The sequence below is a fragment of the Elephas maximus genome, chromosome 1, assembly GCF_024166365.1.
Source record: "Elephas maximus indicus isolate mEleMax1 chromosome 1, mEleMax1 primary haplotype, whole genome shotgun sequence".
NCBI lineage: Eukaryota > Metazoa > Chordata > Mammalia > Proboscidea > Elephantidae > Elephas > Elephas maximus.
The window spans coordinates 201,359,775-201,381,718 of NC_064819.1; the positions used below are offsets into that span (position 1 = coordinate 201,359,775).

The 21,944-nt window shown below is 35.7% G+C and overlaps 1 protein-coding gene across 2 annotated transcripts in view; it reads right to left on the reverse strand.

The window, feature by feature from the left end:
* The window catches only part of MOXD1 (monooxygenase DBH like 1), a 118,165-nt gene that overhangs the window by 79,175 nt on the left and 17,046 nt on the right, over positions 1-21,944 (reverse strand). For both annotated transcript variants that reach the window (XR_007519288.1, XM_049900946.1), the window contains exons 2-4: positions 11,128-11,274; positions 9,343-9,510; positions 9,086-9,169 (exon numbers count right to left, since the gene is read on the reverse strand). Coding sequence is in view for 1 of the 2 variants with exons in the window: in XM_049900946.1 (XP_049756903.1) it covers positions 9,086-9,169; positions 9,343-9,510; positions 11,128-11,274 (399 nt within the window). In the remaining variant the exon portion in view is untranslated. The remainder of the gene's footprint in view (positions 1-9,085; positions 9,170-9,342; positions 9,511-11,127; positions 11,275-21,944) is intronic.

The window sequence follows — 21,944 nt, forward strand, 5'->3', positions numbered from 1 at the left end:
CTTCAAAAAGTTCACAGCCATGAAAACTCTGTGGAGCACAGTTCTGCCCTGCAACACATAGGGTTCCCATGAGTCGAAATCAACTCTACAGCAACTGATTGATTTTGGTTTCTCTAGGTGTTTTGCCATAGATTTAACTGCCAAATGAAATGCTAGTATTTATTTTCAAAAGTATCTTTTTATAGACCATTACAGTGAAGAGGGAGCCCTGATGGTGCCAATGGTTAAGCACGTGACTGCTAATCAATAGGGTGGAGTTTCAATTCGAACCCACTCATTGCTCTGCAGGAGAATGACCTGGCAATCTGCTCCCATAAAGACTACAGCCCAGAAAACCTTATGGGGCAATTCTACTCTGTCACACAGGGTCACTGTGAGTTGGCATAGACTCAAAGACACCCAATAACAATAGGTGAAGAGGAATAAACCAGGACTTTACCATTATTTTTTACTTCATTCCAAAGAGGATTTTAACTTAGCTTAAGCAGAAGGCTGTTGGTTTCTTTTTAAAGATCCTTATGCTACAAGACGTGTCGAATGAGATTTGCAGCTCATTACCTTTTTTTCCACAGAAGTTATTTCCAATTTCTCTTTTCATAATATCATCTCTGAGATTTAACAGTTCTGTCCCTTTTTGTAACCATATTCATAATCTTTAGCCTAATCATTTTAACTGTAATTCACTTAAATTGACTTCCTAAATCACAATTAAAATAGATTGTTAAGGAGCGTTTTCCAACCCCCAAGGCTGAAAACGCCAGGCCTCTGTGAACTTGCACTCATCCAACTGGGTCTAAGTCAATTCCTAGAATCTTTGAACTGATGTCTCTGGAAGGTTGTGGTGGAATCAACTCATGTTGCCCTTGGTCTATGCCCTGATCTTGTAGCTCTCAAAAGCAGCCTAGGCTCTGAAAAGCTTACTCCAAGGGCCCATGGCTGGATATAAGCTATCAGACATCTCTCCTGCACAAATTATTTTTCACTGTAACACACATCATCTTGAAAAATTATAAGGTCTAGGCTAATAGAATCATACAGAGAAACATCCTCTAGCTTCGGAAAGTGGATTCATTTATCTGGTGAGTGGAAGTAATTCAACTTACCTCATGGGAGGCTAAGTTATATTGAGATAATGTATTTAAAGTAGCAAAAGATGTATGTATCTTACTTCATACCTCCCTATATGTAAGTGAAAGTTATTCATATCTTATGTTACCATATCTCTTAATCCTATTGTGTCATCAACACTTAGAATTCAACATAAAGTTCTTATTTTTTTTCAATAAAACTGCTATTAATTTAATTACTTGCCAAATTTATTGCCCGTAATTACCAGTACATATGCTAATACTTTCCAATTATGTCATCCAAACCTTTAGGTTACTTGAAAAAAGCATAGTAGATTGGGGTAGAGTTGGGTGATAGAAGAACTAGGAAAAATAAATATCTTTTCTGTCTGTTGAAAATGGAATTATTTAAAGTCATAGAAAGGAAGGCTAATGGGTGACCTAAGAATGTGAAAGAATAGTTTCCAGGGCAGAGTCGCCAGCTGGCTCTTATCCTTACTTAGACAAGAACAGGAGGAAATTAGCTTAAATTTCATTTGGTTTGGAGTAATGGAAGCAAGCTATGAAATCTAATTCCCAGGGAATCTTTTCTTCAAAATATAATACGGACTTACTGACTACGGTGGCTTCAGTGCAGCCCAACTCTGAGTATGAGAAAATACTAGATGAAGTTTTAGCCGTCCATCTCTATAATCCCCATCAAGCGAAGAACACAAGCTATTATCCAACAGGTGTTTTCACTTGTACTCATTTAAGCGTCCTTAGAAAGCATTTTCCCTACTTCTCAAGTGAGGACACAAGCTCTGACAGGTTAGTTTGCTCAAGGTCATACAGCTAATGAAAAGCAGAGTTACAAATTCTAACCTAGTTAGAAAAAACTCCTACCTATCTCCAAAGCCCCTCCTCAAGTACTGTACCAACCTGTCACCGAGATTTAAAAAGTACCTGAAAGCCAAAGTAAATTTGGAATCTAACTACTGCTTATTGAGCTATCTACTTCACGCCAAACATATAAGTGTGCTAATGAGTTATCTCATTTGATACAAACAACTATCATTTGAGACAAGTACTATTATTAACGTTATTTTCCGAGAGAACCCTAAGACTCATGGAGGTTAAATTGCTTGCCTTAGATCGCACACTGGTAAGTTGTGGAGGCAGGATTTCAGCCATGTGGTCTGACCCCACCAGTGCTGCCTTAGGCACTAGACAATATGAACTTTGTAAAGGTTTGTGGTTTCATAATTTGATCTGATGTTAATGCTTTTAAATTTCCACTTTCTTTGTGTCTTATTAAGCACTTGTTATAGATACCTGGAAACCCTAGTGGCATAGCAGTTAAGTGCTATGGCTGCTGACCAAAAGGTCACCAGTTTGAATCTACCCGGCACTCCTTAGAAACCTGATGGGGAAGTTCTACTCTGTCCTATAGGGTTGCTATGAGTCGGAATCGACTCGATGGCAATGGGTTTAGTTTTTTTTTTTTTTAACAAATACTTAATAGTCATTAGATAATATCAGTAACAGGACCAGTGAATTACATGGGAATTTAAAGATTAAATATTAAGTGGTTCATAGGCCAGAAATAAGAAACTCTATGAGCCTCTTTAGAAAGAAAAAAAGTCATCTTATTTTCTTCAATAGACCAAGAAGCCAGAGATCTGACATTCTGGATTCTCCTGGGAATTCTAGGATATTTGTGTAAACTCTGGAAAGCAGTGGGACACCTCAGAATATATGCTCTGAGAGCTTATGCCTAAGGGGCTAGAAAAGAGATGTCTGGCTTCAAGGGAGGCAGTGAGGCCCTAAGCATTTTCGCTCTGGCATACCCAGAACTGTGAGAAGCAAGCTTGTCAGGAACTCAGACACAGGGCATCCAAAACCACAGCAGATTCCACTTTTAGTTTTCATTAAGTCATAGAAAGTTTGAAGTACAAAGAGCCAATTGAGATCATCTGATCCAATCCCTTTATTTTATAGACGAGGAATCTGAGGACCAGGGTTAAGCACTTTCTCCAGGGTCAGAAAGCTAATTAGTGACAGTTAGCAATAAATCACTTCCACGAAAAGACATGCTTTCAAAGTGCACTGAATTACCTTGTATGGTCAAGTCACTATTAAGAACACCCATGTAGCTAGAAAATCCCAAATGTTTCTGTGAAGTGGATGTAACCCAAGAGGATCTGGAGCAAACTTTACAACACTGGGCAATCTAAGTCAGTAATCTTTACACTAATTTGAGGCAAATCATTAGTGTTAGGGGCAAGAGCTCCTAACTTTTTCTGACCAAAGTTGTAGTTTCAGCCACATTAAATGCCTGAGTATTTCATCTTTTCTGTAGTACATAAAAGATGTATTAAACTTCAGGTATGCTTAGATATAAGGGATAAAATTCTTATGGTATTTATAGACTTTGTATGACAAATTCCCAAAGAAGGGGATTAAATGAGTCTTATAATTTTATAGCACAACTTTTTCTAGAAGATTAAGAATTATCCATTTTGTCAGTGACAAAATCCACAGGTGCTATTGGTAATGCATTGGTCTTAAGAATTTAATAGCCACATATGGTGTTGCAAAGTATTTAAGAAGGACGAAAAGTATTTTCACCTGAAGCATATTTGGAAAATTCATTCATCTCAACATGGGAAACAGGTCTATCTAAAGATACAAAGATGTAAATATTTGCATTTAGGACACACGGTTAAATCAGTAAAGTTAAAAGGGAAATATCAGTGAGCAAAAACAAACAGTACAGATCTGGAATGGAAATGGGTAAAAACATAATCATTCAGTCAACAGTGTCCACCAAACACTTACTGGCTAGACAGAGTCTCCCACATAATAAAATGAAGCAGAAGGTTAACCCATGAAAAAAGAATGAAAAAGTGAAGTGCAGAATCATGAAAATGCATCCTGATGAAAAATCAAAATGCTAAAATTGCCACATCAATTACAATATGTTTTTGAAATGTCATTTCAGGAAAAAAAAAAAAAAGAAGGAACTATATTGACAGAGGAAAGATAATTCTAATAGTTGTAAAATCATGTACTTTGACACATACTGAGAATACTCAAATTCCCGCAGTTTATTAAATTTAACCTTAAAGCCTTACGCATTTTCAGAAATGGAAACCCTCTATAATATTTGACATTTCAGAAATGCATTCATGCTGATGTTCTCCATTTGAGGGTGTCCTTTTATTTTAAAAAGGGAAACTAGGCTGTGATTTAACATAGTATAAAAAGTCAAATATTCATGTTACGTACCTATCATAGTAAAATAGATTTTCAAGTGAATATTTCACGGTTATACAATACTCTGGCTTTAAAGACATTTCATGGTTATTCAATGCCAATTATTCTTAGATTTTTTTTTCTAGAAAATATTCCCCAAATAAAACAGTTCAGATTTATGAATGCCACCAATAAAAGAAAACAGTAGCATCTAATTTTATGGCAAGAAAAATGTTCTGTTCAGTAGCAAGTAATAAAGCCTAGCATTCTCTTCCTGTATTTATTGAGAATGAATGATAGTGTTTTGTTTACTTCAACTTCATAGTTCTCCAAAACAGAGAGAATGATTGACAACCTAGATTTTATCTGAAACTCTGTCTAAAATAGGTTGGCTGATCTGGTAACCTTCGGCAACCCAGAAACCTAACAAGATCAACAGATCAGCGATTGTGTATTGCTAGGGATCTAGGACATAATTTTATTTACTTTATTAAACAAACCTATGTGCCAGGGAGTGATCCAGATACATACTTTACAAATATTAAACTTATGTGATTAACTTAATAGTCATAACAATTCTATTAGGTAAGTACTATTATTATTCCCATTTTCCAGACGAGGAAGCCCAGACACAGAAAAGTAAATAACTTCCTCCCTTAAACCAACAATGGCCAGCCTTTTGGGACACTGCTCTATCCTGTTCTGCACCTCCTCACTAAATAGTAGTTTTCAATGAAATGCCAGAGAGCAATACGTTGAAAATAAATGGCCTGATAATTAGATTGGGGTTTAAAAAGTGTTTCTATGTGTCAGATACGGTGTTAAGCGCTAATAAAGTCTCCTACATAATCCTTAATCTAAACAATTCCATAAGGGAAGTACCATGCATTTAAGTGAGAAAACTGAGCTTTGCATGGTTAATTGCTTTCCCATGGTTATGCTATTAATACACAGAAAGAAAGGATTCAAACCCCGGACCATAGGAGTGAAAAACTCACCTGCCAGAATGCAAGGCTTACTGCCTCCATGTACTAAGCAGATGGTCTTTTAAGGGGATAGGACTAAAGAATGATGATTCTGCCTGGCTATTTTTCTTTTTTCTTCTCTTTAACATAATAGACCTCAATAACTATTAAGTTGAATTAGACACATCATGCTTAAATGAATGAATTTAGAAGTTTTTCTAGCCTTAAATAATAGATAATCCTTATCTATAAAAATTCCCTGACAATAAAAGCTCCCCTAAAGAAGCAGTGTGTTGTACCAATTGATGACCGAAGCTTCTAGCAGAACATATCCAATCATTACTATTAGTTGTGATAATGATATGATTCTTGATTCAAGAGAGGAGAAAAAAATTACCTCTAAAAATTTTAAATTTAGGGTAGTGTCACGCATTTAGCTGCACAGTAGGTCTCAAGTGTGAGATCAGAGATTATTTCATGTGAGAAGAGTGGTTTTAATAGAAATTATCAAGAATTCTCTTTTCTACAATCTCCATATCTGCTGTTTTCTGCAAATACAAACATTTTAAACATTTTTTGCAAGAATCATAATACATATCATAAACTAGAATCATGAGAGAATAAGAATTACCAATATTTTTTATTATAATCCCATCTTTCCTGCAGATAAAATTATTTAGCTTTGTTTTTTTATAATTTAGTAATTTTAGAAATCACTTTTTTATTTCATATTTTACAAGTAAATAATTTTATCATTACCTCATTATAATTTAAATTACAAATGTAGTTAATATTTTGAATTTTAGACATTCCCATCAAATATATTCATGATCAAACCACGGATATATTTTATTTATCTACAGTCATCATAACTACAAAATGTGTACTGGGCAGTACTATCAATATTTAAACTGAAAATATAAACTATTTCTTTGTTTGCATTTCAGTCAAGACAAGAAATTGATTTCTCACAATACTACTCTAATCAGTATGTTCTTAAAAGACACTACGAGTGACCAACAGTATATAATGCAATATAAAAGCAATGCTCTCTTTTCTGAGAAAGCACTTTTTGGTTGTCAGAGAAGAACTGAGGTTTCTTGATACAGTGATTTGTGGGACATAAAGTAAGGGATATGGAGAAGCACTTAGTTGGATGGCTTTTCAAAACATATGAGTCCTTGATTCTATAAATAGAGGATATGCTTTTCTTCAAGTATTAGAAACCATCCCTGCTAGGAAAAAAGAACATGGAAATTAGATCATTTCTTAAGGTAAACTTAGACCTATGAATTCTACTTTAAAAATGTATTAAATTTTATTGCAACTTGACTTAAGCCACAAATTAAAACTGATTTTGCAAGAGCGTCTCAAAACAATTTATGCCACATACATTTTTATTTTCCCAGTAGAGTTTATATATATATATATATATATATATAATCCTATTTGAGTTCATTTTCAAGAAATATGATGAGGAAAATGTTTTATAATACTTAACTTTAAAAATATTTTAGGACTTAACAAAAAGCTCAGGAGTCTAACCTCTAAGTGGTACTCTTAAGAAATAAAATTTTAAATTCTAGCCACTAACCCTTTTCCCTTACCAAGAACAAAAGTTTTAATAAAAACACCTCTCTGACCTACGGTCCCTCAAATCCCCTCTTGCTCAGGGTAAAGAACTTTGGTCATTCAATCGACCTTCGAATACTCCAAAATTGCTCAAAACCTTTCAAGTCAAACCTATCAAGAGATCCCTCTGGATATAAATGCCTACTGACGACAGAAACATGATTCCAACAGTACTTAATTCTAAGCACACCTTTTGGTAATAGATGCCCACTTAGCTGAGTATTACAGTGATATGCTTGTGGTAGGAAAGCTGGCAAAGAATTCTTAGAACAGGTACCAAGAAAATAATCCCACATAGAGGACAAGAACATACACTGCCTCCCTTAAATGTGAACAAGCAATTACTTTTATTTCATTCAACTCAACTTAATATTTATAACACCAAGACAAAAAAAAATGCATTCACGTAAGTGGTTAAGGACTTTAAATCCTATCAATTAATGTTTACTGAAAAACGAATACAGGAAATTTTTGTGGGGCATTTGTTTTCATTTCTGAACCTGCAGCTTTACATCTGCCTCGTAAACCAGGTTCCAATTAAATTTAACAGCAAATGACACACAGTAGAACATGATATAAATATAACAGTCTCTTTTCTGAAAAAGACATTTTGTTGGCATAAGAGAAGAACTTAGGCACTGTATGAAGGGTTAGAAGACTAGAATTTGCATTTTCTCCTTCGCAGGCACAAAAGTAGAAAATAACTTACTGCACAGAGGTAAATGACTCATACGCTGTCACAGTAATGGTGAGTCTTCCGATGGCAAAAATATCCTACAAATACTTGGGACTACGCACTAATTCAGTAAACATTCCCTCAACCTACCCCTCTTGGCTCTACACAGTTGTGAATCATTCTGTAAACAAAAGGCAGGTCTGTGCAACTGGGCAAATATAGTAGAAATTTAAAATGTGAACCCTTTATAGAATGTGCTCACTCTGTGTTTCCATCTCTGCCAAAATGTGTTGGAGTTGGTCGGGAAAGTGTTATGACTGCCCACCTTTTACTGATGAAGAAACGGAGGCCTGTGTGTTACCTGAGAACTTACTTGAGAGCATTTAATACAACAGCGGACCTGTGATTCGAACCTTCATATGTCCCTCTAGATTTCAGACTCTAGAGGTTTATTCCTTCGTCACATCCAGAATGCTTCAGTACATAGTCTGGGGGCTGACAAGAAAGAGGCATTGTCTGGCCTGGCTTTCAATTTTTCTGAATGTTTACAGGATTTTGTCTGTACTATCTAATTTTATTTTATTCTTTCTTCTATCTTTGCCATGTCACCTACAATCTCACTGTAAGTTCTTTAAGTGCAAAGATCATATATCTTCAGCCACTGTAGAACTGCCAACAATCCCTAGCACAGAGCCAGGGACCTGTAACTTCTCCAAAATACTTGTTTCATTCACTAACTGAATGCAAAATTGTTGTAGGGCCCATCCTGGGGATGGGACAGAATTATACGACACAGGCAAACCAGGCTTATTTATTATCTAATTCTGTATTTTTTAATCCTGTAGAATTCTACTGATTTTCTTTTTTCCAATTTTCAAAAAGATACAATAACAATTATTTTTATGACAATATCCAATATTTTCATTCAAGCAGATATTCTCAAACAATATTGGTTGGGAATATAATCTTCTTTGGAGTAATTTCTCTTTAATTATTTCTTCAGGAACTATTTCTACAATTTTTATTGCTGAAATTGCATTTTTAAACAATATAACATATTTCTACACAAATAACATGAACCTTTTACATCTGTTTGCCAGCCACTTATGAAAATACCTCACGGGGGAGGGAATGGTTGGCAAACAAACGTAGAAAGTGAGCATTATTGCACAAAAGTATGGTACATTATTTAAAAATGCAATTCCAGCAATAACAATTATAGAAATATTTCCTGAAGAAATAATTAGGGGTATTCAAATGCATTCCAAAACTTTTACCTTTGACATGTAAAATAGGAGATAAAAACCAAAATACTAGCTACAATCCAAACTTTTTCATTAAATCCAGTGACTCTTAAGACCATGTGTGAGTCAGCCAAGCTAGTTTTTTGTTCTCTAAATAACTTTCACATAAACGAAAATTACTATTATTTTCTTTTTACAAATTTTTAAGGGCAAGAATTTCTTCCTCCATTCATACAAAGTTTGGCTTGTGAGTGAGTCACATACCTTTACTACGTGATGCTTTTCTTGGAATAAAGGAATCTTAAACATTTGGCACCAATATGTTGTACCTTTGTTTGGGATGGGAACCTGTCTTAATAAAAAGGAAGGGGAACACAAAGTCACATTCTTTTGACATGTTATTAAACACAATATTTTAAACAAACATTCTTGTATAATTTCAAAAACCCCACCCCTACAATCATAAAGAATTGACTGGTTGGCAACTAGCAACAACCATTTCAAAAGAAAAAAAAACTTACGTCTTGATTTACCAGGTCAAAGTATGGTAAGGCTGTAGACAACACACTGGTTTTCTCAGGATTCAGTAACCGTAGACTCTTGGTCCCCCGATTGGAGTCATGGTACTTGGGACCAGCTTCTCCAGCATCTTCATGGTGGTAAGCCCAAATCACTCTCACAGTGCTGTCCTGGTGATCAGACATGCACACGATTATGTCTCATGAGACTGCGTCCCTTACCACTGAGTTGAGTTTAAAGAACTCTATTTAAAGCAGAATATAGAAGTGAAAAAAAAACAGCATAACATATTTGAAATTCTCAATATGGTCTCTAACATTAATTGTGCAAATTTGATTAAATCACTTAATATTTAAATAGAAGAGTTACTTTTTTGGAAGAAACTGTCTATCTCAGCACACAAGATTACGTATTCCAAAATAAAGTGCATTTGACTTAGGAGTTATGCTTTAATGAACACAACAGTAGATCAGTGTCATGCTAAAATTCCAAACTGACAACTAGTAGTTGCCAAACAAACATTCTCGTTAAGGAGCAGGGATTTTGAAAAATTAAAACCTGTTCCAATGCCATGGAATATTTTAGGGAAAATAAATGAAATTAAAATCACCTTCCAGGATAAGACTTTTACTTCTACAATCGATGTTTCCCATGCACTAAGCCAGTGACATATATGAATACACAGAAAGGGAAATATAGAGGAGTTTCTGATTCTGGGTTTGCTATTGCACAACAGTCTACCTATAATCATTTTATAAAATCTGGGAATTTCCAAGGCGCTGGGGTGCTTCGTCTAGGGAAACTACTGTCAGGTGAAGTCTGTTTCCTTTAAACAGAAAGGTTGCCCAAAGGGTTGGGGGAAGGATCTGCTGGGGTACAAAGAAACTGCTCAGTCCTCCCACAGACAGAAGTGTTTTTGTCAGATCTGTAATAAGAACTTTGGGGGAGAAAAAAAAAAAACAATAAAGCAAAACCTATTTAAGCCTTCTCTTTGCTATATTTTTTTAATAAATCAAATGACTGTAATTATTATTCCAATTAAAATATAATTGCACTTTATATTACATCAAACGCGATCCATGTCTTTGCATGTATTTTTCTTTTCTTCCTCTTTTATTCTTTATGCTGCATGTCAATCTGAACAGCTTCAGGTTTACATTCCCGTTTCTAAAGCTTTAACTTATGAAATAAAAAAAATAATAATTTTATTGGTCTATACAAAAATGAAATTGATCCAAGCAATTTGTGGAAACTTCCAAAGTATCACAGGAATTATATAGCCTCTAAATATTAATTTGCATATGCATAAAGATACCAATTTTTACATGAAGTTTTAAAATAAGAAATCTTATAAAATACACCAGTAGGCAATTTTAATCAGAAACTAAATTTATGTAAATGAATCAGTTATAAATCAGATGAATTATATCCTAATGTTTTCCGACCATAATTCTCTGTTGTATAATACAGTTCCTCCAACTTTTACCCACTATTTTCAAACATTATAAAGATTGTTCTAAAAACTTCTTATAGACACAAGTACACTAGGTTTAAAGGGCTCTTCAAAATTTTAGATTCTCATAAAAATTGTCTTTATTGAGATTTTTGTAGTCAGATTTTTTTGTGGCTTCTAAAGTGATTTCAGAAATATTCCCAAAAAGACATTATGTGATTTTCTTTGTCAAAGATTATTATTATTAAATATTTGTTCCTTTCATTCTATAGAGTGCACCACAAGTATAAAGGTATCATTTATTCATGCATACTTTCACTCATGGGTTCCTTACCGTTATTCTCTTGTCGTTTATGTCACATGTATGCAATTCTCTGGTAAATTCAATTACTGTGTGTGTGCTATTTTCCATGGCGTATTCTAGGCGGTAATCTTGCTGAGCATCTTTTTTCAACTCTCTGTTTGCATCTGTAAAATAATCCTGTGGAAAACATAGAAAAGAAAAATCAAGATACCCTAAATTTGGAATGAAAAGAATTTAGATTAAGAGTATTTATAGCATCTAAAAAAATTGTTCTAGGTTTGCTTGTTACACAATTCTGCATCTAAAGTCATTTTATAAATACTGGGAATTTCCAAGGGGCTGCAGCATCTCTAGTAAGGAATCAGTTCCAGAGGAAATTGGTCCGTATCTGGATTTCTGTCCCTCTAGGAAAAGGAACTGTAGGTTCATAATATCAGAGAACACTAGAGGTGGAAAGAACAAATCTTCGAGATCACTGGGTGCTTTTTCCTTCATTGTACAAATGAAAAGAAGACCTTCAGCATGGCTAAATGTCTTGCCCCAGGTTGAACTAGCCAGAACCAGGCCAACAATCTTCCCACTATTATACTCTAGGGGGAACTTCCCTTCACCACTCATAAAAGCACGGAGACCCATCCTATAGTCATGGGCTGTTTTATTATGACTTATGACACATGCTTATTAAAATTAAATGCAATGGAAAAAATATGAAAGGAAACAAAACTACTTGAATTACAAGATATTAAAAAATAAGGTAGTTTCATTTTTAGATCTGCCATAATTTTCTATGCTAAACTCATTCAATGATGTACACAGCACTTCCGGGAGGCAGCAGAGGGCAATGGAGAGAGTGTGGGCTTTGACCCCCAGCTCTATTCCCAAATAATCCTGAAGAACTGTTGAAGTCATCAGCTGTGAGATTTAGTATTAACATTAGTAAAATGGGGATAATATATGCCATTTTATAGATCTAAAAGATAACTGAAATCATATATGAGAAAAAATGCCTACTATGGTTAGTGCTCTTTCAATGCTAATTTCCTTTCCTTTTTTGCAATATGATTTTTTTTCCCAAAATACTTCCCTATACTTTTTACCATAAGCTTGCTGTGTTAAGAGTTATAAAAATCATGCGGTTAATTTTCCTCACTTACAGAAAACACAAAATTTGCCTTCATTATTCTGGTTTTTCAGTACACAATATTTTATTTTCAAAAATTACCAAGAGTTGATTTAGAATATACATGCTGAAACGTAATTATAATTAATTTTACTAACATTAAATTTGCATTTGAAAAAATGATTGCTATGCTTGGCAGAGAAAATACAATATAAAAGAAAAGAATTGTCTATAATAGTCATACTCAAATGACTGGCATCTGGCATTTTTATTCCTATGACCCTTTTTAAGGTGTTTATCAAGTAGGTATAAATTTGACATCTAGGGTACCAGATCCAGATATTCTTCAATATGTCAAAACTCCACGTTATCGGCAATACACAGAGCCTAACCTTTCTTTACCTCACCAGCAACTACAGCTTATTGAGTACATACTGTGCGCAAACCCTGTTCGAAGCATCTTGCATATATGAACTCATTTAATTTTCACATTGAGTCTATGAGATAAAACTGCTTTCCTATTTTACAGGTGGAGACACTGAAACACAAAGAGGTTAGGCAACTTGCCCAGGATTGCACAGCTGTTAAATAGTAAGTATGCAAGCCCAGGCAGTCTGACCCCAGAGTGTCTATATCCTTCTTCACTGTTCTGCACCATAGTGGCCACTTTTGGAATAGGATGGATTCAGTTTATTTTCTATACCTATAGAAAATACTTACGTACATCAATATGTTACCTTTTCTATTGCTAAAATTGGGATTGTAAAAAAAAAAAAAAAATTATTCTGAGAACCAGGCTATAAGAGTGAAAATAATTCAAATGAAATATTCCTATCATATGGTGATTTTCTCATTTTTTATCACATAGATTTTCCATCTGTAAATGAAATAATCATGCCAGTGGACAAAGAGGGATTTAGTTCAACTGTGCCTTTATACTGAACTCCTGTTTCATTACAGGATTCAAGTAATCACAGTTTTTATAAACAAAGAGAATACAAATTATAATCAGTTCAAGGAGAAGAATAATCATCCTAGTCTTGCAAATACATTTTCAAAACCGTTAATCCCACAAAATATCCAGCTGGCATAACAATTTTCCATTAACTCTATTTCGATTCAACAATACCAAGTCCTTCCTGCTATGTCACCATTTTCTGGCTTTTCAGAGAACTTAGATATAACGAAATGGTAGAAACTCCACTCAACTGTTATTGAAGATCTCCGCTCCAGCTCATCTGCCCTGTATAAACTAAGTGCTCAACACTTAGAAAAGACGGCTGCCAATTACTTCAAATTTTGGGCTCCTGGACAAACATGTTTGCCCAGAAAAGACTGATCTCTTCAAACTTAGTGAGGGGAAAAATGGTTAAATTGTACTAAAACTAAAATTGAAATGTGAAATGCCCTAACCACCACTGTCATTCCATTACAAAATTTTCACATTTTCAAAAATTTTAGGGTCTATTTTAGAAATACTTCTTCAGATTTGGTCATAGTATACCTTAGCCATCCAAATAGTATTATTATTTACATGTTTCCTTTAGCCAAGCCCTCACTAATGTTTAGAAGTCCACGTATTAATCACTTTCTTATTTCCCAGGAGACCTCCCAGAATAAGTATCCTAAACCCTATCTATACAAGATGCCAAAATTTCACCACCCTCAGCTTAGGATCTCACATTTCACTTCATTGAGAATTTCAGTTATGATACATTGATACATGAGAGCTTCTTTCTATCTTAGAAAAAAAAAACCAGCTTATGAAGTCATAAAAAACAATCATTCTAAAAGTAGGAAAAGAGAAAAATAAAACAAAGATGTGACAAATATAAATAGAAAGATGTAAATGAAACAAAAGAAAAACTTCACAGTAAATCCTACAGACATTAAAAGATTAATAATATTTTGTACACCTTTATGCCAAAAAACAGGTCCCCGATTTGCACTTGACTTTTTTTTTTTTTACTAACCTAAAGAAGCCCTGGTGGTGGAGTGGATAAGAACTCGGCTGCTAACCAAAAGGTATGCAGTTCAAATCTACCAGCCGCTCCTTGGAAACCCTGTTGTGTAGTTCTACTCTGTTTATATGGTCACTTTGAGTTGCAACCAGCTTGACAGTACCTCACACGATATCCCTCTTGGACCTAGATGTAGATTTTCTTAAAAATATACATTAGCAAAAAGAACCTAAAAAAAAAAGAACCTCCCCCCCAAAAAAGGATAATAAAATATCGTGACCAAGTAGGGTTTATTTCAGAAACGCAGAGTTGATTCAACAGTGCAAAGCCAATCAGGGCAATTCACCATCTCAAAAGACTTAAAAAAAAAAAAAAATCATCCAAATAGATGCAAAAACCCATTTGAAAACATCAGTAATTCAGGGTAAAATCTCCAGTAAACTAGGCATAGAAGACTGCTTCTCCGACATTATAAAAACCTATGAAAAACCCACAACTAACATCATACTTAAAATGAAAGGCTGAAATCTTCCACTCTGTTTGGGAACAAGGCAAGGATGTTTGTTTATATTCCTCACTTCCAGAAAGCCCCATTGTTGACTGTCTGCCTCTGTCAGTTTGTCTCTGTTATTCCCTGGCCCTATTTTTCCTCCCATTCTCTATCTATGAGTTTAAAAGTTCTATCCTTGAAATTTGTCTTAGTCATCTAGTGCTGCTATAACAGAAATACCACAAGCAGATAGCTTTAACGAAGAGAAATTTATTCTCTCACAGCCCGGTAGGCTACAAGCCCAAATTGAGGGTGTCATCTTCAGGGGAAGGCTTTCTCTGTCAGCTCTGGAGGAAGGTCCTTGTCATCAGTCTCCCCTTGGACTAGGAGCTTCTCAGTGCAGGGACCCCAGGTCCAAAAGATATGCTCTGATCTTGGTGCTGCCTACTTGGTGGTATGAGGTCCCCAACTCTCTGCTTGCTTCCCTTTCCTTTTATCTCTTGTAAGGTAAAAGGTGGTGCAGGCCACACACCAGGGAAACTCCCTTTACATTGGCTCAGGGATGTGACCTGAGCAAGGGTGTTACATCCCACCCTAACCCTCTTTAACCACAGGCAGAGTTTATGATTTATAACACATAGGAAAATCACAAAATGCAGGACAACTACACAATACTAGGGATCATGACCTAACGAAGTTGACATATATTTTGTGGGGGACATGATTCAATCTATGACATTATACTCTTCTGTCTTATTTCATCCTTTGGGAATCTCGTTTTTCAAATTATTACTCCATTGAGGACCACAAATCCCAGTCTATTGGATACCTTCAATTGGAAATCTTGTCATTTCAAATACATATCCAAAATTACGTTTACCCTTTACCTGTAAGACTAGTTTTCCTGATTTTCTTTAATTATATTACTATTCTCCCAACCATCCAAATTCAAAACTGAAGTCTTCTTTAACTTCTTTCCGTCTTACTTACACTTCCACAAATATCCCCTGTTTTTTCTGGCTGTTCTTGGTTTGAAAAAATAACCCACCTTTTACTTCTACTCCGCCACTACTTCCTCCTATCTCAGCTCAGATCCTATCACCTACATACTTCTGTCAAGGTTTTCCTTGAAAATCGCTCTCATTGTGTCATTAATTTTCATTACATTACTGAGAAAATCGCTCTCAATGTGTGATTACATTTTATTCAATAGTATATATAGTACAAAGTCCTATAATTTAGATTCAACAGTCCCTGAATTTTAGACTTATCTGGCTTTCCAAGTTATCTCTATTAATCTCAACACATGACTTCTTTGATTTTCATCATTCCCCTCAAATACTCTCCCCTTTTCCAGCTATTTGCTTTTGTTCCCATTCTTCCTCTGGACCTCTCCTATTCTCTTCCTTCCACTGAAATATCCTCTCCACTAACTCCACCCACTGAATCTCTTCCTTCTCTTCAAAGATCATGCATCTATCTCCTCTATGAAGTCTTCATTGATCATTCCTATTAGAAGTGATCGCTCTCTGTGTGAATCCCTATTCCTCTATTCTCATTCCCATGTAGCACGCAATATATTCTGCACAAGGCATTACCTTGTCAATCATGTGGTAACTGCCTAGAAAATAGGCAGCTAATCATGTTATTTAGTCCAGTTATAAATTTGTACACTTACAAAAGTTGTTTACATTGCAAATGGAACAGAGGGAGAACAACACATTATTTTCCCACTTGTTCTCAATAGTATTTACATATGGTTAAAACCTGGTGTGGAATGTATTTAACCAGATGCTGCGATGAGTTTGGGTCGGCACGATCTGTCATGTAGACACATCTGGCACGGAAATCTGAGTACATCGTTAGGACCTTTTAGCCCCTAAATGGACATGAATCTAACAAGGCTGACATCAGTGTTTAGAATAAAGAGCTTATGCAGGCAATGACTCTTTGGAATCTCTTTGCAAAAGGAGGCCTTCCCTAACCATTTATTAAAAAAAAAAATCTGAAAGACAGAAACCATGTCTCAGAATGTTTCTAACGTTAATTTACACTCCCAGGCCTAAGAGAGTGACTTGCACACTGCAGATGCTCATTAAATATGTGTTAAAAAAAAAAAAAATACATAGCATCCTGGTTTTCCTTTTGCCAAATCTAAGTAAGGAGATAATTCTGAAAGTAAAAGGTAAGAACACAAGAGCCATCATCCGATTTTTACATTTTTGTAGTATGGGAACAGTTTAACTTGATGGGAGCAAACTATTTCCCCAAACCCCTCAAAGAAACAAACTTGTTGCCATCAAGTCGATTCCAACTTATAGTAACCCTATAGAACAGAGTAGAACTGCCCCATAGGGTTTCCAAGGAGCGGCTGGTGGATTTGAACTGCCAACCTTTTGGTTAGCAGCCAAGCTCTTTTCTTCCTCCAGTCTATATTAAGAAAATTCATGGGCTATAATTAAACACTGCCTTGATGGTGTCGGTATTATACAGTAAAAATGGCACACTGGCAAATCTTAAAAGACAATTAAATGAGGCAAGAGAAAAAGGCAAAAAAAACCCAACAAACTATTAGTCCCAATTTCATACAATTCAACTTTCCATGCTGTGAGGGAGAAAAGAAGGGAGGGAGGAGGGAAATGAAGGAGGAAAGAAGACAGGAAAAGAAAGAAAGCCACTCAAAGAACACTCAGTCCTAAAATCCTAACTGCAGACTGACTCAATCTAAAAATATATTTAATGAATTTAAGGGCTTCCTTACAGTCTGCTGGTGCAATGATTAAGAACTTGGCTGATAACCAAAAGCTCAGCAGTTCGAATCCATCAACTGCTCCTTGGAAACCCTATGGGGCAGTTCTACTCTGTCCTACAGGATCACTATGAGTCAGAATCGACTCAACAGCAATGGCTTTCATTTGGTTTTTACAGTTTATGAATAAACATTGTCCAAGTGGACAATCAAATGGATAGCTAGCTATTAAGTCACTGTCTTAGTTTCTTAGTGCTGCTGTAACAGAAATACCACAAACTGATGCCTTTAACGAACAGAAATTTATTTTCTCACAGTTCAGGAGGCTAGAAGTCTGAGTTCAGGGCACCAGCTCTAGGGGAAGGCTTGTTCTCCCTGTCAGCACTGGGGAAAGATCTTTGTCTCTTTCAGCTTTTGTTCCTCAGTCCTTGGGGATCTTCACATGACACCTGTCTTCCCTCATTTGTCCTTGCTTCTCTGTGTCTAATCTGCTTTTTTATATCTCAAAAGTGATAAGGTTTAAGACACACCCCTAAACTGATATGACCTCATTAATACAAAAAAAAACCCTATTTCCAAATGGGACTGCATCCACAGATACAGGGGTTAGGATTCCAACACGTATTTGGGAGGACACAATTCAATCCTTAACTGTCACTATCATCCTCTAGTAAAATGCCGGACAATGAAACTTACACAGTAAACTACTGACTAATTAAGAGTTTGAGTATTGATAAAAAGTCACCTAGAAATTTATATTCACTAAACCATACTGCTGGAAACCCTGGTGATGTAGTGGTTAAGAGCTACAGCTGCTAACCAAAAGTTCAGCAGTTCAAATCCACAAGGTGCTCCTTGGAAACTCTATGGGGCAGTTCTTGACTCTGTCCTATAGGGTTGCTATGAGTCAGAATTGATTTGACAGCAACAGGTATTTTGTTGTTGTTTTTAAGCCATACTGTACGGATGAAATACTTTAGGAAATTTTCCAGGTCACTTTTATTATATCTGATTTTCTCCTTCAGAATTAGAACCTAATGGCTTCCTCACCTCTATTCCCAGCCCCATTTAGCAAATGGAACCATTTGCAGCTCTACCGTATATCCATGGTTAAGGCCATTCAGGCCATCTTCCTACAGGGCTTGGTATTCCGAGACTTTTAAAGTAGCTTCACTGTCATAGTCTGATGTCATAGCCATTACAAAAATTCAATTGTATGGTACATATACTAAATATACTGTATAATTATAAGCATACTTATAAATAAAAGTAGGCTCTAATTAAAAGTCATTAAAAATAGACTTTGTAGCAGTAAGAGGATTGGTGGGGACTCAGGGAATCATGACTCTGTAGAGATTTGATAGGCATTTAAGAATAAAAAGATAGATATTTATAAATTGTTATAAATATAGAAGCTGACATTCAGAAATCACTACCCTTTGCAGTAATTTAGTTTCATGTTCTGTAAAGTGAAATGTGAAGTAATGTTATACCATACAAACGGCTATATGTGAATCTCAATCATATTCTAACTCAAATATCTGTTCTATGATCAGCTTTAATATGAATTATTGATGAGGTATAATTTTTCATTTTATTGCAATTATACTGATCATATATCTAACTTGTTTATACTTTTTCTAGACAAAATATTATCTGTTATCCTTGAACATCTGAGTTGATAATTAGACTCCAGTAATTTTTTTTTTTTAATAAGCTAATCTCAAGTAGAGTCATAAAAATATTATTTTGGAACCGTGTTCTCACAAGACCTTTTTTTATTGTGAATGTTTTGCTTTGAAAAAAATCATGAAATACATAATTGAGGTTTAAAATACTGTGTGGCAACAATAAAGTAAGTCAGCATCAGCAGAAGTTGGCAGGAAGTTGACATTTGTCACTTAGCATGACGGCATGAATACTGACTGCCACTTTCAAGCTAAAATAACATTCCAGAAGAGCTAGCTTCTATCATCTACAAGATTGCTGTGACCTCTTGATAAAAAACATGATTACACAGATGTTAAACTGATTCTCACTCATTGTTAGTCTTTGTTTTCCCGCCTCTCTCATGAATAAAATCTCTGCTACAGAAAAAAGCTTTGACTGGTGCTATGTTAAACAGGATGAAGTGAAAATTCTTAGGGGTGTAATAAAAGATGTGAATAGCTCTTGGTGAGGCCTTGGAGAGCAGAATGTAAGCACAGCTGCAGAGGGAACCTTGAGAGAAATGTTACCATCTGTCATCATTTTCTTCAACAGGTGCTTGTAGTTTTTCTTCTTTTTCTAAATCTCAAAAGCCTTATTACTTCAAACATGTCTGTTTGTAATATCAATTTCTATAATAAGTGTTATGGTGGCTTAAGAATATTGATACTATAATAAAAAATATTTTTGTGTTAAAGAGAATCTTTGATCCTAAAAATATCATAAAGCTGCATAAACTATATAAACACAATTTCAAATTTCAATAAAAGTTAATTTTAATGTTATTTCTTCACTAATGTTAGAAATTGCAGTGAAAGGGATGCATTCTAGGAACCACTTCAGCTACAACTGAAAGCTCTAGGTCTAATAAAACCAAAAAGCCAAACCAAATCCATTGCCATCAAGTTGATTCCGACTCATAGCAACCCTAAAGGACAGAGTAGAACGGCTCCATAGGATTTCCAAGGAGCACCTGGTGGATTTGAACTGCTGACCTTTTGGTTAGCAGCCATAGCTCTCAACCACTATGCCACCAGCGTTTCCAAAGGATCTGCTGAATACCTACCAGAATGCCAAAGAACCCTGTAGCTGGCCTTCCAAGGACAGGACCATCTGAGCAAACTGTTCCCTAAGTGCCATCTTCTACAAGCACGTGCCTTGAATTTTCTTCCACAGAAAATCATTTCATTTTAGTTTTCATGTCAAGTCATTTAATACTTTGCTATAATTACAGAATTATCAGAGAAATGATGTAAATTAAAATTAGAATTTAGACTCTTTATCTCCACAATTAACTTCAGTGGAAAAAAAGTTTCAGCTTTCACCATTTAAATAAGATACTATTTTACTTTCATCCTTTTTAGATGACTTCTCTTAACGGTCCATGATCATTATATGCAAGAAATAAATTTTGAAGAGAAAGGTGATTCATTCCTTCCTCCCTCCTCCCCTCTCTCCTTCCATTCTTCCCTCTTTCCTTCCTTCCTTTCTTTTTTCCTCCCACTCTCCTTCCGTTTCTCACCTTCCCTATCCTTGCTTCTCTGCCCTCTATTCTTTTCTTCCTGCTGCAGGACTGAGGATAATTACACAGGTTAGTAGACAAGATCCCTACTACAATGAATATTAGAGTTCAGCTGTGGGAGGAGCAATTAAAAAAAAAAAGTAAAAATATAACCTAAAAATCTGTGTAATAAGTGCTTAGATGAAAATAAAACAGGTTATTGAGAGAACCAGGAGGATGGGTGATAAGAAAAGTCATCACTGAGGCAGGGACAGTTAAGGCAGGAAACAATTTAGAGCCAGTCATGCAAAGTTGTGGAGGAAGTAGATGCCAGAAAAAGAGAGTAGTGATTGAAAAGGGCCTGGAGAGTAGGTCTACCCAGTTTGATGAAGCAAATAAAAGCCAAACCTATAGACTCATGGCTACCCTACAGCACAGAATAGAACTGCCCCATAAGGTTTCCAAGGCTGTAATCTTTACGGAAGCAGACTGCCACATCTTTCTCCCGTGGAGCAGCTGGTGGGTTCAAATTGCCAACCTTTTAATTAGCAGCCGAGTGCTTAACCACTGTGCCATCAGAGCTCCTAAAATGAAAGCCAGTGTGGCTAAATGGGGATCCGATGAGGCCCCAGATATTGTGGTACCTTATAAGTCAGTGTTGTTGTTAGGTACTGTCGAGTTGGTTCCAATTCACAGCAACCATATGTACAAGAGAACGAAACACTGCCCTGTCCTGTGACATCCTCACAATCATTGTCACACTTGAGCCCACAGTTGCAGCCACTGTGTGAATCCGTCTTGTTGAAGGTCTTCCTCTTTTTTGCTGACCCAAGCATGATGTCCTTCTTCAGGGACTGGTCCCTCCTGATAACACGTCCAAAGTATGTGAGACTTAATTTCACCATCCTTGCTACTAAGGAGAGTTCTGGCTGTCCTTCTTCTAAGAGATTTGTTCATTCTTTTGGCAGTCCATGGTATATTCAATATTCTTCCCCAACACGATAATTCAAAGGCATCAGTTCTTCTTCCTCATTCATTGTTATGCATATGATGCAACTGAAAATACTATGGCTTGGGTCAGGCACACTTTAGTCTTCAAGGTGACATCTTTGCTTTTCAACACTTTAAAGAGGTCTTTCGCAGAAGATTTGCCCAGTGCAGTGCATTGTTCGATTTCTTGACTGCTGCTTCCATCGGTGTTGATTGTGGATCCAAGTAAAATGAAATCCTTGACACCCTCAATCTTTTCTCCATTTATAATGATGTTGCTTATTGGTGCAGTTGTGAGGATTTCTATTCTCTTTATGTTGAGGTATAAT